At 35.4% G+C, this 15,529-nt stretch overlaps 3 protein-coding genes across 3 annotated transcripts; 1 reads left to right on the top strand and 2 right to left on the bottom strand.

Annotated features, from left to right (window-relative positions):
- Positions 1-84: 84 nt before the first annotated feature.
- On the bottom strand, positions 85-2,739 carry LOC115705131 (transcription elongation factor TFIIS). The gene is made up of 3 exons (XM_030632369.2): positions 2,401-2,739; positions 2,079-2,250; positions 85-1,345 (listed from the first exon to the last, which is right to left on the bottom strand). The coding sequence occupies exons 2-3, from the start codon at positions 2,235-2,237 to the stop codon at positions 419-421; spliced, it is 1,086 nt and encodes a 361-aa protein (XP_030488229.1). The 5' UTR covers positions 2,238-2,250; positions 2,401-2,739; the 3' UTR covers positions 85-418.
- Positions 2,740-8,368: 5,629 nt separating this feature from the next.
- On the top strand, positions 8,369-9,300 carry LOC133029954 (uncharacterized). The gene is made up of 2 exons (XM_061101983.1): positions 8,369-8,462; positions 8,561-9,300. The coding sequence occupies exons 1-2, from the start codon at positions 8,369-8,371 to the stop codon at positions 9,298-9,300; spliced, it is 834 nt and encodes a 277-aa protein (XP_060957966.1).
- A 4,605-nt stretch (positions 9,301-13,905) lies between these two features.
- Positions 13,906-15,495, bottom strand: LOC115708320 (cytochrome b-c1 complex subunit 10, mitochondrial). The gene is made up of 2 exons (XM_030636557.2): positions 15,158-15,495; positions 13,906-14,108 (listed from the first exon to the last, which is right to left on the bottom strand). The coding sequence occupies exons 1-2, from the start codon at positions 15,278-15,280 to the stop codon at positions 14,055-14,057; spliced, it is 177 nt and encodes a 58-aa protein (XP_030492417.2). The 5' UTR covers positions 15,281-15,495; the 3' UTR covers positions 13,906-14,054.
- Positions 15,496-15,529: the final 34 nt, after the last annotated feature.

Below are 15,529 nucleotides of genomic sequence, written 5' to 3'. Positions count from 1 at the left end.
GTTGAACGTTAATATTTATTTGTTAATACTAGATTAGAACAAGAGGATTTCAACTTTTAAGTACCAAAGATGAAAAAAGCTCAATAATTGAAACTCGGTTCAACTTTATGGGTCGGAAAACGACATTAAAGTGTTTGCCACATTAAGTACATGAATATGGAACTAGAAATGTATAGTAAATTTGGAGATACATCAATTAAAAAAAGAAATACTCCGAACAAATTTATCCTACAGAACACTAGATGAAAATAAAATAGGCTGTCATAGAAAAATTCTACAATATGATAATTCTCTAATAAAGTAAAATTGACTCAAGACATACACATCTAACTGGGGGCAGCTCTGCCACTTATATCATCAGATGAATCAAATTACCAACAATGGCCAGTCAGAAACACCTAAAAGGAACTCCCTCACACTAACAGAACTTCCAACGGTTATTGCAGTTTACACATGTTACGTAGGTTGTCATAGGTTCATCCGCACTTCGCGTCTGCATTTGGTAGTAAGTGGTCTTCCGTTTACCGCAACGACCGCACTTGAATTGATCGGTTGTTGCTTCTCTTTGCAAACCGCGCTCGCAATCGAATAAAGCTTTTTCTTCGAGCTTTTTATTTTGTTGCTGCCTCTCATCACTTGCCATCTCCGCTGTGCTCATGTCCACAAGCCTCTCTGCCTTGATTTGTCCTAGAAGAACTTTTCTGCGGAAATCAGGGTTTTTTGGATCCTTGAGATTAAACATTAAGGATCTATACTTGACCTTCTGTGCACCAGTAGCACCACCCCAATTCTCAAAAAGCACTGACTCCACAGTCACCGCAACCCGAATAGGATCGCAGGCATTGACGTCATCTACCATATCTTCATCTGCCTCGCCAGAGACCTTGGACAAAGCCTCATGAAGCATGTCACGTACTCGGTCTCGTGAGACATCATGAGATTTGACCATAGATGTGAGCTTGGGAGTTGATGAAGCACCCACTGCTGCTGGTTTCTTCACATCTCTATTTATCTTTTCAATCTTGACATTCTCCACAGAAGACTTTTTCTCAATTTGAACCTTTCTTTCTACTACATTGCGCTCAACTTTCTCAACCTTAACAGGTTCTGCCTTGAAACCCTTCTCCATCTTCCCAGAGGAAGTTTTTTGAAATTTGGAAGGCCTGGGACTCTCAGCTTTTGGAGATTCGAGTTTGAAAGAAGGTTTATTTTCCAACTTTCCATTCTGTATATCTTTGCTTGTTTCTTTTATGACAATGTCCTTCCATATCTCAATCAGGCCGGTTGCAAGAGTCTGTATTTTCTTCCTAGGATGTTTGGTGAGAGGTCGAAGACGCTTTCCAACCTGAAAGAGAGCATGTTAATAATCAAATCCAACGTCCCAACTCTAAATTGAAAGAAGCTAAATCAGAAACACTGCGATAAGCACAAATCTGATTCTGTGACATGTAACATTAGATGAGCACTAAAAAAAATCATTGGACACGAATAAATAAATAAAAATATAAATTAAACAGCATAACTTATTCTTTTAATGTTCAACAGTATAACACTGAAGCAACATCCAGGGTAAAAATAATCTGCTAATAGAAACGGCTAGTTTGTCCCGAATACTAAATAACTTTCTCATGAAATATCAGAAATAAATTAATGCAATTCAGAAAATTTTCTTGGAAGAACAACTGCCTAATTTTGCACCTTTACCCTTAAAGATCGGATTTTTTCTTTTTAATTTTCTTATGGTGACATTTAGTGATTAATCAAACTTAAACACATTCTCATAGACAAAGAAAATTTCCTCCTTTTTACCAAGTCCTGAACATTATCACGTAGCTCAAAACGTTTTCCATCAACTAAACTCAAAATCTTATCCAAATTATATTTAAATAAAAAGAAACCCTAAGAAAACAGGAAGTTTCAGATCTAAATTGTCGTTCTTTTGACTAATATCGTTAAGTAGAAGCATTAACTTTTCCATTGGCCTAATTTTACAAATTCCATTATACATACACCCACAGAAACCCCTTTTGTATCCAAGCATTGAGCTTTAAAAAAAAAAAAAAGCATTGGAAATTCACCTGAGTGGAGACAAGGAGTTGATAAGTTACGGGAAAAATCTTAAGCTGTTCCAATGCATCAAGGCATCGGCCTTCCTCTGCGCCCGATTCTGTCAACGTCGCCGCAGCGTCAGCGGCTTTCTTCGCCGCTTCAAACAGCTCCACCAGTTCTGACTCCATTTATGTTCTCCCTCTAATATTCACGGAAATTAATCAATCACCTCAAATTTTCCACAAATCACAAAATCGTATAAATTTGACAACAAACCAATTAGAAATATTGCGACGAAATCAATGATCGGCATTTACAAGGACAAAAAAATGAAAATGAATAGAAACTTACAGAGAGATCTATGAGAGGGGGAGAGTGACTGAGGCAGCTGTGTTCGTTGTCGTCTGTATATTATTCTGGCGCTGAATTTGGTTGAAAGAGGGAAAAAAAAGGGGAAATGTGGTTGCCGTGACTAGTATATGTATATCCACGGAAGGAAGAAGCTAAGGCACGTGTGATCGGATGGCTGTTGTTTGGCACACGTGTAAGAATGAAGGGAGGAGATGGGGGTTGGGTGAGTAGGCTTGTGTTGTAGTTGTAGAGAACCGGTCTTAGGGTTTGTTACTCTTTTACCTCCTAAAAATTGTCATTGGTCTCACTCTCTTGTGGTATTTAATGAGTATTGACATCACTTTTTTCTGATGTTTCTCTTTCTCTTTCTATAATAAACTTTAATTGTCCTATTCCTATTCCTGTTATATTACTTTCATCTTTCTAAGATTATTTATTTAATTTTTTTTAAGTATTTATTTATCTTTTTAAATACCGTTATTAAAATATATTTTTAATATATTATTTTAACAAATGTTTTTTTAGTTTTACAGTTTTTTATTAATCCTAATTACGATTTTTTTTTGTTGGGTCCTAATTACGATTTTATATAAAATCGTATAAGACAATATGAAAATAATAAAAAAAAACACAAAATAATATAAAAATAATAACACAAAAATAACATTAAAAAAAATAATGTAAATCAATAGTCCTATAGTTGAGATTGTACTCGAGAGAGAGAACAGAGAAAGAAAGTAATCTTGCTTTATTCAATGAATGACAGTAATTACATGATAAGGTATTTATAGAGTAGAACAGAGAGAACTACCAGTACACAACTAATGAGTAACTGTCATAACAGAATAAACTGACTTAACTACCAAACCAACTAACTGCCTATTCTATCTTATCCTCAACATCCCCCCTCAAGGTGGAAGGAGGGTACTCCAATGACAGCTTGTGACATAGAAAATTGAATTTGGGTAGAGTAAGAGGTTTGGTGAGTAAATCTGCTGGTTGTTCTTCTGTGGGGATGTAGGCAATCTGAATTTTATTTTTGGCAAGTAGTTCTCGAACATAGTGAGCATCAACTTCTATATGTTTGGTGCGAGAGTGAAAAACTGGATTAGATGCCAACTGTTGTGCTCCCTGATTGTCACACCAGATGGTGGGGATTTGAGACAATTTTATTCCCATTTCAGTAAGAACTGAAGTAATCCATACTACTTCAGTCGCTGTTGTGGACAGAGCTCTGTACTGGAACGAGCTACGGCTCTTTGCTTTTTAGAACCCCAGGTGATTAGATTATCTCCAAGCATGACAGTGAAGCCCGTAGTCGATTTTCGATCATCAAGATTGCAGGCCCAGTCAGCGTCAGAGTAGGCTTCGACTGTCATTGTTGTTGCAGGCTGAAAAACAAGACCAAGGTTGGTGGTGCCCTTTATGTATCTCAGAACCCGTTTGCATGCATTCCAATGTATGTTGGTTGGGTTCTGCATATACTGACTGAGTCGATTAATGGCAAAAGAGAGATCTGGTCTGGTGAGTGTTAGATATTGTAGAGAGCCAATGATGCTTCTGTAGAGCTTAGGGTCATGAAACAAGTCTTCTGTATTGGTAAACAATTTATTGCCAGGACACATAGGGGTGCTACATGGTTTGGAATCTTCCATATTAGCTTTCTTTAGGATATCTTGAGCATATCGTGACTGATTTAAGTATAGGCAGGAATCAGTTCTGTGAGCTTGAAACCCCAAAAAATAGCTAACAGAACCAAGAGTTTTGAGTGCAAACTTGTTGTTGAGAGCTGTGATAACTTGTTGGATGGCATCCGAGTCATGACCAGTGATCAATATGTCATCGACATATACTAAGACAAGTAACAGATGGCCTTTGTTGTTAGAGATGAAGAGAGAGTTGTCCGAGACAGAGTTGACAAATCCCCATGATAGCAGAGCTGTTTTGAGGTGTTCATACCAAGCCCTTGGGGCTTGTTTGAGGCCATATATGGCTTTTTGAAGTTTGCACACATGAGTTGGATGTTCCTTGTCTTCAAAACCCTTAGGTTGTTGCATATAAACTGTTTCTTTGAGTTCCCCATTTAAGAATGCATTGTTGACATCCACTTGTTGTATGTCCCAATTATTAGTGACAGCAAGAGTGAACATAATGCGAAGAGTAGATGGCTTGACTACTGGACTGAATGTATCAAAATAATCAACTCCTTCAGTTTGTTGAAACCCCTTGGCTACTAGCCTTGCTTTAAGTCTTTCCACCGATCCATCACTGTTTAACTTGGTTCGAAATAGCCATTTGTTTTGAACAACCTGCATGCCATCAATATATGGTACTAGGATCCAAGTTTTGTTTCGAATTAGAGCATAAAATTCATTGGTCATTGCTGAGTTCCATTTTGGATCAGCTAAGGCCTTTTTGACAGACCTAGGCTCAAGATAGTGATGATTGGAACTCGAGAGTATTGCAGCAAGTATTTTTGGCTTGTGAATTCCAGACTTAGATCTGGTTTGCATTGGATGTTGGGAAGCAGTGGTAGTGGGGAGATTTGAGGGAGCAGTGGTGGTGTGAGATGTGGAGGTGGGAAGGTTGTGTGTAGTGTGTTGGGTGGACTGAGTTGGGGAGGGAACAATGTTGCAGCTGTTGGTAGGTTCAGGGATTTCTGGGGACCTGTTAGTGGGTAGACAGGGAGCAATTGAGGGTGTGGGAGTACAGATGGGATCATGATGTGTGGTTGTGGTGGGCACAGGGATATTAGGCATGTGTATACCAGTAGAGGGACTGGTTTGAGGATCAGTTGCTGGTTTAGTTGGAAATAGTTGCTGATATGGGAAATTGGTCTCATCAAAGTTGACACTTCTTGCGATATAGATCCTACCCGAGGGATGTAAACATCTATATCCCTTGTGGTGTGGACTATATCCAAGAAAAACACACATAGAAGTTTTAAATTCAAATTTGTGCCGATTGTAGGGTCTTAGAAAAGGGAAGCATGCACATCCAAAACTTTTAAGAAAATTGTAGTCAGGCTTTTGGTGAAACAGAGTTTCATAAGGTGAAATAAATTTGTTTCTTTGGATAGGTAATCGATTGATTAAATAAGTTGCATAAACAAAAGAATCCCACCAGTGGGAGAGTGGCATTTGAGCTTGTGCAAGCATGGTAAGTCCCATTTTTGTGACATGTCGATGCTTACGTTCAGCTCGGCCTTGTTGTTGATGTGTGTGAGGGCAGGGGTGTCGAAACACAGCTCCTAGGTGTTCAAGAATGGGTTGTAGGGGTCTATATTCCCCACCCCAGTCTGCTTGTAGACTTTTGATAGGAACACCAAATTGTCTTTCAACATACTTGTTAAAGTATTGGAATACAGAAGTAGTATCTGACTTTGTTTTTAGAGGAAAGATCCAAGTATATTTGGAAAAATCATCTATGAAAATAATGTAATACTTGAACCCTTCATTGGTAGGATATGGAGATGGCCCCCATAGATCGGTATGGACAATTTCAAAGGGGTGTTTAGTGCTGTGTTGAGATGAATGAAAAGAGAATTGATGTAATTTCCCATATTGACAAGCATTGCAAAAACTAGTTTGAGTAGTGGGCACATTTATGGAATTAAGAACTTTATTCAAAACAAGTTGGGAGGGGTGGCCCAATCTTTGGTGCCACTGATTTACATTGGATACATTCTTTGTATCTTGAGTGTTCTTATTACAAGAAAAAGATTGAAAAATCTGTCTTGAGGGCTTTTGACTGTGAGACTTCTTTTGGGTAGGCAAATGGTATAGACCTTCTTTAATTGCTCCCTGAAGTAGATGGTTCTTGGTGTGATTGTCCTTGACATAACAACAATCAGAGTTAAATTCAACTGTAACATCATTATCTTTGGTAAATTTAGAGATGCTAATAAGGTTTTTAGTGATAGAAGGGACATGAAGAATATTTTTAAGGTGTAAAGGTTTACTTGCTGCAATAGAACAAGAGCCAATATTTTTAATTGCAAGAGATGAGCCATTACCTACAACCAATTTTTCTTTGCCTTTGTAGGATGTTTGTTGTTGTAGGTTCGAGTTATCTGCTGTAACATGGTTTGATGCTCCACTGTCGAGATACCAATTGGAGTCATCAGTCATAGAGGGTGAAGTGATGTAGGCCTGTGGTTGGTTTGCTGCAGGGTTAAGATTTTCATCTGGTCCATTGTAACTTAGATCGAATCGTCTGTAGCATCTTTAGACTGTATGTCCAACTCTGTTGCAGAGTTGGCACACAGGACGATTGCCTTGATTGGGGTTTCGACCTCCTGAGTTGCCTCGACCGCGACTGTTGGGGTTTTAACCACGGCCTCTGTTTCCTTGCCCCATGTTACAATTTGACTGATTGGAATTTGATGGTGGTGGCTTCCTGAACTGAGTCATGTTGGCTGAAGCATTAGTGAGATCAAGGGAGAGAGTAGCAGCATGTGCTTCAATTCGGGTTTCTTGATTTTGCAACAAGAATTGCACTTCTTGCAGAGTAAGGTTGTCACGAGAAGTAAGGTTGACAACAACTGCTTCGTATTCAGGGCCCAACCCTGCAAGAACATAGAGAATGAGTTGATCCTCAGAGATGGCATTTCCAGCAGCACGTAATCCGTCAGCAAGATTTTTCATCTTGAGGAGATATTCATCGATTGGCAAGGATCCTTTCTTGGTATACTGAAGTTGGCTCATCAGTTGAATCATGCGAGCTTTAGATGTGGTGCCAAACAATTGTTCAAGTGTTCTCCATAGCTCATGAGCCGTATTGCAATTCACAACATGTCCCAACATAGTTTCAGAAATGGAAGACATTAGCCATGATAGCAGAAATTGATCTAAACGCATCCAACGTATGTATTCAGGATTGGTTACCTGTGTGGTGCTCTCAGGTGGTTGTGGAATGCGCTGTTGAGGAGGATTCTGATTATTCAGTATGGATTCAAGATCATGTGCCCGAATAGCTGGTAGAACTTGTGAGCGCCAGAAAAAGAAATTGTTGCGATCAAGACGTAGTGGGGGAAGAAACATTGAGGTTGGGACAGCAAAGTTGTTGTTGGAAGACGCCATGGATGAACCTTGGGCAACTGATACCAAGTTGAGATTGTACTCGAGAGAGAGAGAGAGAGAGAGAGAACAGAGAAAGAAAGTAATCTTGCTTTATTCAATGAATGACAGTAATTACATGATAAGGTATTTATAGAGTAGAACAGAGAGAACTACCAGTACACAACTAATGAGTAACTGTCATAACAGAATAAACTGACTTAACTACCAAACCAACTAACTGCCTATTCTATCTTATCCTCAACACCTATATATAAATTTATAATTCATAAAAATATTTAATTCTCTAAAGTCATATTTTTGTAAATTTTTTATATTTTTTTTAGTTAATTATGAAAAAATTTATATTTTGTACAACTTACAAATAATTTTCATAAGCTCAAAATAAACCCACAAGTGTAACGGACATAAAATCTTATTTGGGATATAAAAGTTTTAAATTATATATATTTTAGATGGGAAATTTAAGGAAATTATTATTTCGAAAGCTAGGCGAGCTACTCTTATTGAGTCTGTAAGTCTGTCCATGCATATTACAAAACTCTCGAACCATCTTGTTAATAAGATTGATGGCATCGTTTGTGATTTCTAGTGGGGTTATGAGAAAGGAAACCATGAGATTTATCTAAAGGCTTAGGATAAATTGTGCCTTTTCAAATCCCGGGGTTAGTTAGGTTTCTAGAAGACTCAAGAAATGAACCATGCTTACCTGGCTAAGTGGGAGTGGAACCTGTTAACTTGGAGTCAATCTCTTTGTTGTAAGGTCTTGGAAGCGAAGTACATGAAAGGAAAATATTTCTTTACCTACAAGTACAAATACTCAGATTCGTAGTTTTGGGAAAATGTGGTGAAAGCCAAAGCTATTTTGAAGAAAGGTGCTTGTAAAGATCATGGATGGAAAAGATACGAGAATTTGGGAGAATCCTTGGATCTCACATGGAAAGGAGTTTTATCCTAAGTCGAATGGTGTTATAGTTTTGGGTGGTAACAGAGTGGTTAATCTTCTTACGGATCACGGCGATTGGAATATTCAAAAATTGAATTACCTTTTCGACAAAGAATCTGTTTGGCCATCCTGAAAGGGGGTGGACCTTCCGATCAGGGTAAGGATAGGTGGATTTGGACCAAGAAGAGTAATGGGGGCTTCTCGTGTAAATCGGCTTATCTTATCCAAGCTTTAGATAGGGCTCCTCATTATGAAGTTGCACCGTCCGTCTGGAATAAAATGTGGAATAGTAACATATTGGAATGCCATAAGATATTGTGGTGGTGTATCCTCTCTAAGGCCTTCCCAGTTCGTGTTGTTCTTTCTAAGAGACTCCATTTAGAGGATGTGGCCTGCCCCTTGTGTGGGGGTGATGAGGAAACGATAGAGCACTTATTTCTCTCTTGTAATTTGGCTTTTTATTTATGGCATTCATCCCCGTGGGGTATATTCCCCATTTCTGGGTCTGGCATTCAAATGTGGGACTGGGTTAAATTCATCAGGCCACTAGGAAAACAAAGCATTAATACAGATGAAGTGTTTCTTTATGCTTCGATTATCGTTGATATAATTTGGCGAACTCAAAATGACAAGGTACACAATAGAAGACTGGTTAATATAAATCATTGTATTGACTCTATTCATTACTCTTATGAAGATTACAGAGCCTCTATTTTCCCTACTCCTTCTCCGTGTCTGGTAGTTGGATGGCAGCCTCTCCCTCAAGAGTGGATTAAGTTTAATTGTGATGTTAAAGTGGGGATGGAAAGCAAGTGCATTGCGGTTGTGGCTAGAAACCACCTTGGAGTGGTGTGTGGGTCGGGTGCATATGGCTAGAATGGAGTTTTTTGATGCTATTTGTGGAGAAGTGCCAAGCTGCTGGTTGGCTTTGGAAGTTTCTAAAGATGAAAGCTGGAATATTATTATTATAGAGAATGATTCTAGGGTAGTTATCAATTCGCCCAACGATCTAGAGTTTCGTTGGAAGATTGAGTGTTAGAATTTATTTTACCAGGATCTTAGATCTACTCACAAGTATGTTATTTAACATCCTAAATATGAACTTTCTAAAACGATAATAAACACATATAAAGTTAAGAAAACCTTACATTGGTTGCAGCGGAATAATATGTCTCCTTCCACTCAGATCTCTAACCCTTGTATCCTTTTTGTTGCATCAAGATCTGAGTCTGAATGTCCTTCTCTTGGATTTGGATCCTTCACAATCTTCCAAACTATGATTGAGGTACTACTTGCTGTGTGTGGACACTACTCTTTTCACTAGGGTATATCGAAATTGGAAGAGGAAGAGAAGAGATATAGGGTTCGGCTATAGAGAGAAAAGGGAAGGCTCAATTTTCTGAAAGAGGCAGTTTCCTGAATTACTGAATAATTGCTTAACTGCTTAATTTGGTATGAGCCATCACTTTCTATTTATAGACAACTGCTAGGTTTAGGTTAGTAATTAATTGGCATTAAAATAATGAAAATAATAATTGGAAAATGCTTGCACAAGTGGCCGGCCATGGTGTTAATGGGCCTCACTTGGATTTTGCAGTTTTCACAATTTTTATTTCTATTTTCTCAAAAACGCCAATTTTCCAATTCTAACCATTTAAATGTCAAAACTAATTATTTAATAACTAAAATAGATTAGTAAATAATATTCTCATTTATCATAATTATTAATTAGACATATTGAGTCTCTTAATTAATAAATAAACCTAGAATATCTTTTCTTTACAATTTCACCCCTTCTTAGTGAAAATTCACAAACTAGACATAGTCTAAGTTTAGAATTATAATTGATTAAACATAAATCAATTATTGAGTCTAACAAGCAGTATGGTCTCAACTAGAATGGGGACCATGGATCTTTATTACTGAGCTTCCAATAAGCCGAACCAAATTTACCAAGTAAATTTCTTAACTTATTAATTCCTTGTTGAATCCACTCTTAGAACTTGAAATTGCACTCTCATACTTATATAGAGCGTTCTATATGTTCCACGATATAGATACGCTATCTCATTTAACCATCGTTATAATCTTAATGTGATCAAAGATCCTCTATATAGATGATTTACACCGAGAAGGGATAAATTTATCGTTTCACCCCTCAATGTATTTGGCCCCTTAAAACACTTAGCTACCTGTAAATGATGTTTTAGTGATCTAAGATATAGTCACTGAAACAAGAGCTCATCCATTTACTATTATTTAGCTAAGCTCGAAGGGAATCATCACTTGACTTCTATACACCAATAGAAGTTATAGATTCCATATTTATGTTCAGCGCTCCCACTCAGTCATACTATCATGTTCCCAAAATATACGTATCACCCTGACCCAAAAGTAGGCTTAACTAATAAATCAAAGAACATGAATAATACTCCTGAGATTGAGCCTAAGCATATCAGGATTTAGATCTTTTAATCTAAGATCAACTAGTGATATTGACTTGGAAAGATACAACGGTAAGTTTATAATATCTTGACTAAGTTTAATATCGGTCCAGTCCAATGTATACTCCATACATTCGAAACTAGTATACTTTACCAATATCCTTGAAAGAACATAACACTTACTCCAAGTGTAAGTATACTTTATCGCTGATTATCACATCAGTGTAAATCAAAAACACTGATGAAACAAGGACTTAGTCTTTTGAATCATATAATCACAATCACATTCCACTGTGTTGACAATACTGTGATTGTGAATAAGTATATGTTCTGGACTTAACTGATTTTGTGTATATATTAAACATATATATTAAACCCATAAACATGAAAAATACATGTTAACATAAATCACTTCAAATCTCTTAAATTGATAACTAATCAGATTGTAATGGGTTTTATTTAGGGCACAAACCCCAACATTGAGAACTATGCTAAGTTTTGTAATAGACTCTCTCGGTATTTTGCTAGTTGTAATTTTTCTTTTGTTAGCAAAACTTGTAACTTTATGACCCATAATGTGGCTAAATGGACTTTTACCCACAATCGGTATGGTCGTATGTGTGTTTCTTCCATTCCGAACAATATCTTTTGTAATAATCGTGAGGTCTAATTTTATCTTAGTGCATTTATTTAAAGAAAAATATATTAGGGTTGAATAACTTTTATATATATACATATTTTTCAAGTTTTTTTTTTTTAATTTTTTTAATTATAATTTTACAATATCTTATAAAAATAACATGAAAATAACAAAAAAATAACAAAAAATCAACATCAAAACAACAAGATTATAACACAAACATAACATAAAAATATCAATTGTCTATATTTTTTTTTGTAAATAAAAACTTATAAATTGTCTGTATTTTTTTTAAATTAAAACTTATAAATTAAAGAAAAAATTATACACAACCGTATTTTTGTAAATTTTTTTTTTTTTTTTTGAAAATATCTCATATTAGATCTACAATTTGTAAAATTATAGAGATTATCTTTTCAAATTTTTTGAGAAAAAATTTATAGAATATAAACAAAAATTAGTAAAACCCAAAACATAATTAATATTAAAAATGTTAGCTTATACTGAATTTTTTACAAATATAGAACATTGAAACCCAAAATCATAGAATAACCACTTCTATCTTTCTTTTTTTTTTTTTAAAGAAAAAAAAAGAAGAAGAACAAAGAAAGAAACGTTATATCTTTGTACATAAAAGGAAAAAAACAAGAAATAGTCATCAAATTTTATAGTTATTTCTATTTTCAAGGCAATGTTGCAACTCAATGTTTTTTTTTTTGGCACACTAAATGAGGAATTGGTGAGCAATTTACCCTATCCCGTTATGAATTTTAGTTTCCATCATTGCATATTCCTCATAGATGATAGAGCAAGAAATTCTCACAAAAATCCAATTATGTAAAATTAAAATTTATATTAAAATTAAATATATAAATGTAAAATTCATAAAATTTAAAATAGTTGATATTATTTATCATTCAAAATACTAATTATTGTCCTGAGGCATTCCTAATTATTAATTAAGATCTTTATTAGAGATTTTTACTAGTTTACTTACTAATTTTCCCGAGACGTCCCTAAATTCATGTTCGTATTTTCATGAATTAGTTGTGCATGCTCTTAAGGTAGATAGTAAATTAGTTTGGATGGATTCTCCATCTTTTTTTCATGATGTACTGCTCTCTTATGATTTCTCAATAAAATGTTTATTCATTGTTCAAAAAAAAAAAAATACTAATTATTATCCAAAATATAACTCATAATCTGTATATATATAAATTACTTTGCTAAAAAATTACTAATATTATAGGAAATTACATTAGAAAAATAAATAAATAACGACTTAAGATGTAAGTTGAGAGATGTGTACTTTTTTTCTACATGATATAACATATTAAAAATTGATACAAACTTGTATTTTTTTTATAATATTAATTATAGTTTAAAGTAAAGAAAGTAACAATGAAAATTTTTGTTTCAATAATAGGTACTAAATACAAATTTTATTGATAGAAGTTTTTTTAATTAAAAAACTTAAAATACTAAGAAAATAAGTATGTTTTTTATGAGATTTGAACTAATGACCTTTAATATGTGTGTAAAATAGTTTAACAATTATACTAAACCTTGTATTATGTTCATTAAGAGCTCGTGTTATATTGTATTGTATAGTATTTGTATTAGATTGTATTGCATTAATATTATGTAAAGCAATACTATGTTCACTATTGACTTGTATTAATAACTTGAGTAAAATTATATTTTTACCATAAACTCGACCCTAACTCTGACCCCCATTCAGGTCCGAGGTCTTAAGCCAGGTATGGGGCCGAAGTTTGGGGTCGGAACCAAGTCCAGGGTTCGAGTCTAGGGTCTATTGTTTGAGGTCAAGGTCCAGGGTTTCAGGTCTGGGTCCAGGGTTCGAGTTTGAGTTTAGGCCCAAAGACCGAGGTCCCGATCCAGGTCTGGATCTAGGACCATCGGGACCATGTCCGGAGTTTGAGGTCGGGGTCAGTAGCCAGGTCCAGGTGTCTAAGGTTCAAGACTAGGTATGAAACTAAAATTCCCAACCCCAAACCCCCATTTCCATGGTAAAAATATGCATCACCGTGTCACTCAGCTAAGATGAATTAAATCATCATGGATAATTTTGTCACAATCAAGATTAAGGAGTGAAAAAACTAAAGAGACTCAACCCCAGCAAATCGATGCAGGTTTTGATACATTAGAAAGTACGGTCCTTGGCAGGGTGTTCTACTGCTCATTGATTAAACTACAGAGATGAAGCCTGAAAGGATATCATTCAATCCACACACACACATGAGATATACAGAAACCTGAGATTCTCTCTCCGGAGAAAAAAGAAAAAGGATTTTATAAATGGGAAACCGGAAAAGTCTGTAGCCTTGTAGATTATTGGAACGAAATGATTACAAAAAATAATTGCAAGATTAGCACTGAAGCAAGAAATTGAAACTACACCATATTATTCAAAATAATCCCTTATCAAAATTGTCTCGTCAATTCAACTTTTTCTTTATGGATGCAATTGTCAGCAATGCACATAAGACCAGAGAGTTAAACAAGAAAAATAATCAAAACCCAGTTTATTTCTCGGGCTCCGGCTTCTCCAGGAAGGTCTTCTTCAACCAATTAAATGGCTGCAAAGAAAGAGAATGCAAGGGTCAAGGATTAAGCAAAAGAATTTAATAGAAACCAAAAAGATTAAATGCAACTTATATACAAAGGTTGAATTCTTTGGACGATTGAGAAAAAGAAAAAAATCAAGAATATGCAGATTAAAAGAGACTATTAGTGATTTCTTTTTTCAATAATTATGTTATAAGAATGCAAATGGAAAAATATAATATCTTAACTCAATGAATTAGAAGAGCTAGTGATAATAATGATCCGCAGAGCTGCATAGCTCAATACCATCATACTTACGTGCATCATTAACCAATGGGATTGAAGAGCGGGTACTAATATTTCGGATTGATTCATTTCATTTAAAAGACCCGAAGTAGCAAAACCTTGGGTAAAATTAACACTCGGCGCAGTTATTACGTTTAAACATACAACGACCATTATAGTCCTAATTTCTATGTTGTTAATTTGTCAACATTTTCATGAGTTTGGCAAATTTCCCTAGTTAAACACTTAAACTTAAATCCTACTCTAACTCTTCCTGCAGAAGTTAATTCCTTATTCCCAATTTTTCAAACTACAATTTTTGCTGATTACAACTTGCGATAAACATGTCTTTCAATTCAATTTTAAATATATTGGAATTGAATAATCTATGTTTTTTCAATTTGAGGTGCAGGAAAATTAGTTTCACAAAGCTTGGCAAAGAAAAGGGAACATGGAAAACTATTAAACTTCTATCAAAAGCTTCATAATTTTACAAATAATAAGCAGAGAAAAGTCATCTCTTTTGTCCAGCATAACTTTATAATACACTCAGATTGTGAATCCAACATGCTTGTATAATTCAGAATCTATCATCCTATTCATCATTAAAATGAAACAATGAAATTCCCTATAACTTTAACCATTTAAATCCATGAATACATTTGCATCAAACGAAAAAACCATAGCAAGAACGCAATCGGATTCAGATTCAGATCAATTGAGCACAAAGCAAAACAGTCCATAACAATTAAAGGGAAAAAAACTTAATAAAATATAGAGGGAAGAAAACGAAAACCTGAACGACCCAAAGAGCAGTGGTGGTAGCAGCGAAGCCCCATAAGGCGGCGGATTTGATGTCCTCCGATTGAATACGAATCCTTGGCTTCAACGATTTGAGAAAACCCGCTTCACCTGCCATTTTTTCTGATCGAAAACCCTAAAACTTAAAGTGGAAATCAATGAAACCGAATCTTTGTTTCTTACAGAAGCGTCAACGTCTATAGAGGAAGAAAGAAAAGAAAGTGCCCTATTATTTTGAATCCAGTGGGTCGGGGTCCACACAACCAATTGTGAACGAATTTCGATCGTTGGATTGCCTCCCCGAACTCCCTGCTATTTAGATTTGTTTTTCCTCCCATACAACCAAAAATAAATTATTTTTTACACC

Source organism: Cannabis sativa, chromosome 1 (genome assembly GCF_029168945.1).
Source record: "Cannabis sativa cultivar Pink pepper isolate KNU-18-1 chromosome 1, ASM2916894v1, whole genome shotgun sequence".
Classification (NCBI taxonomy): Eukaryota; Viridiplantae; Streptophyta; class Magnoliopsida; order Rosales; family Cannabaceae; genus Cannabis; species Cannabis sativa.
Note: the sequence above shows the minus strand (reverse complement) of the source record. Positions and strands in the feature narration are given on the sequence as shown.

What these genes read in the sequence shown, in the direction of transcription:
- LOC115708320 (XM_030636557.2), bottom strand. Translation starts at nt 15,280, where the DNA reads ATGGCAGGTGAAGCGGGTTTTCTCAAATCGTTGAAGCCAAGGATTCGT. An exon ending in CTGCTCTTTGGGTCGTTCAG is followed by an intron (nt 14,109 to 15,157) that starts GTTTTCGTTTTC and finishes CTTTCTTTGCAG; the next exon opens with CCATTTAATTGGTTGAAGAA.
- LOC115705131 (XM_030632369.2), bottom strand. Translation starts at nt 2,237, where the DNA reads ATGGAGTCAGAACTGGTGGAGCTGTTTGAAGCGGCGAAGAAAGCCGCT. An exon ending in AACTCCTTGTCTCCACTCAG is followed by an intron (nt 1,346 to 2,078) that starts GTGAATTTCCAA and finishes GCTCTCTTTCAG; the next exon opens with GTTGGAAAGCGTCTTCGACC.
- LOC133029954 (XM_061101983.1), top strand. Translation starts at nt 8,369, where the DNA reads ATGGATGGAAAAGATACGAGAATTTGGGAGAATCCTTGGATCTCACAT. An exon ending in TGGTGTTATAGTTTTGGGTG is followed by an intron (nt 8,463 to 8,560) that starts GTAACAGAGTGG and finishes CCATCCTGAAAG; the next exon opens with GGGGTGGACCTTCCGATCAG.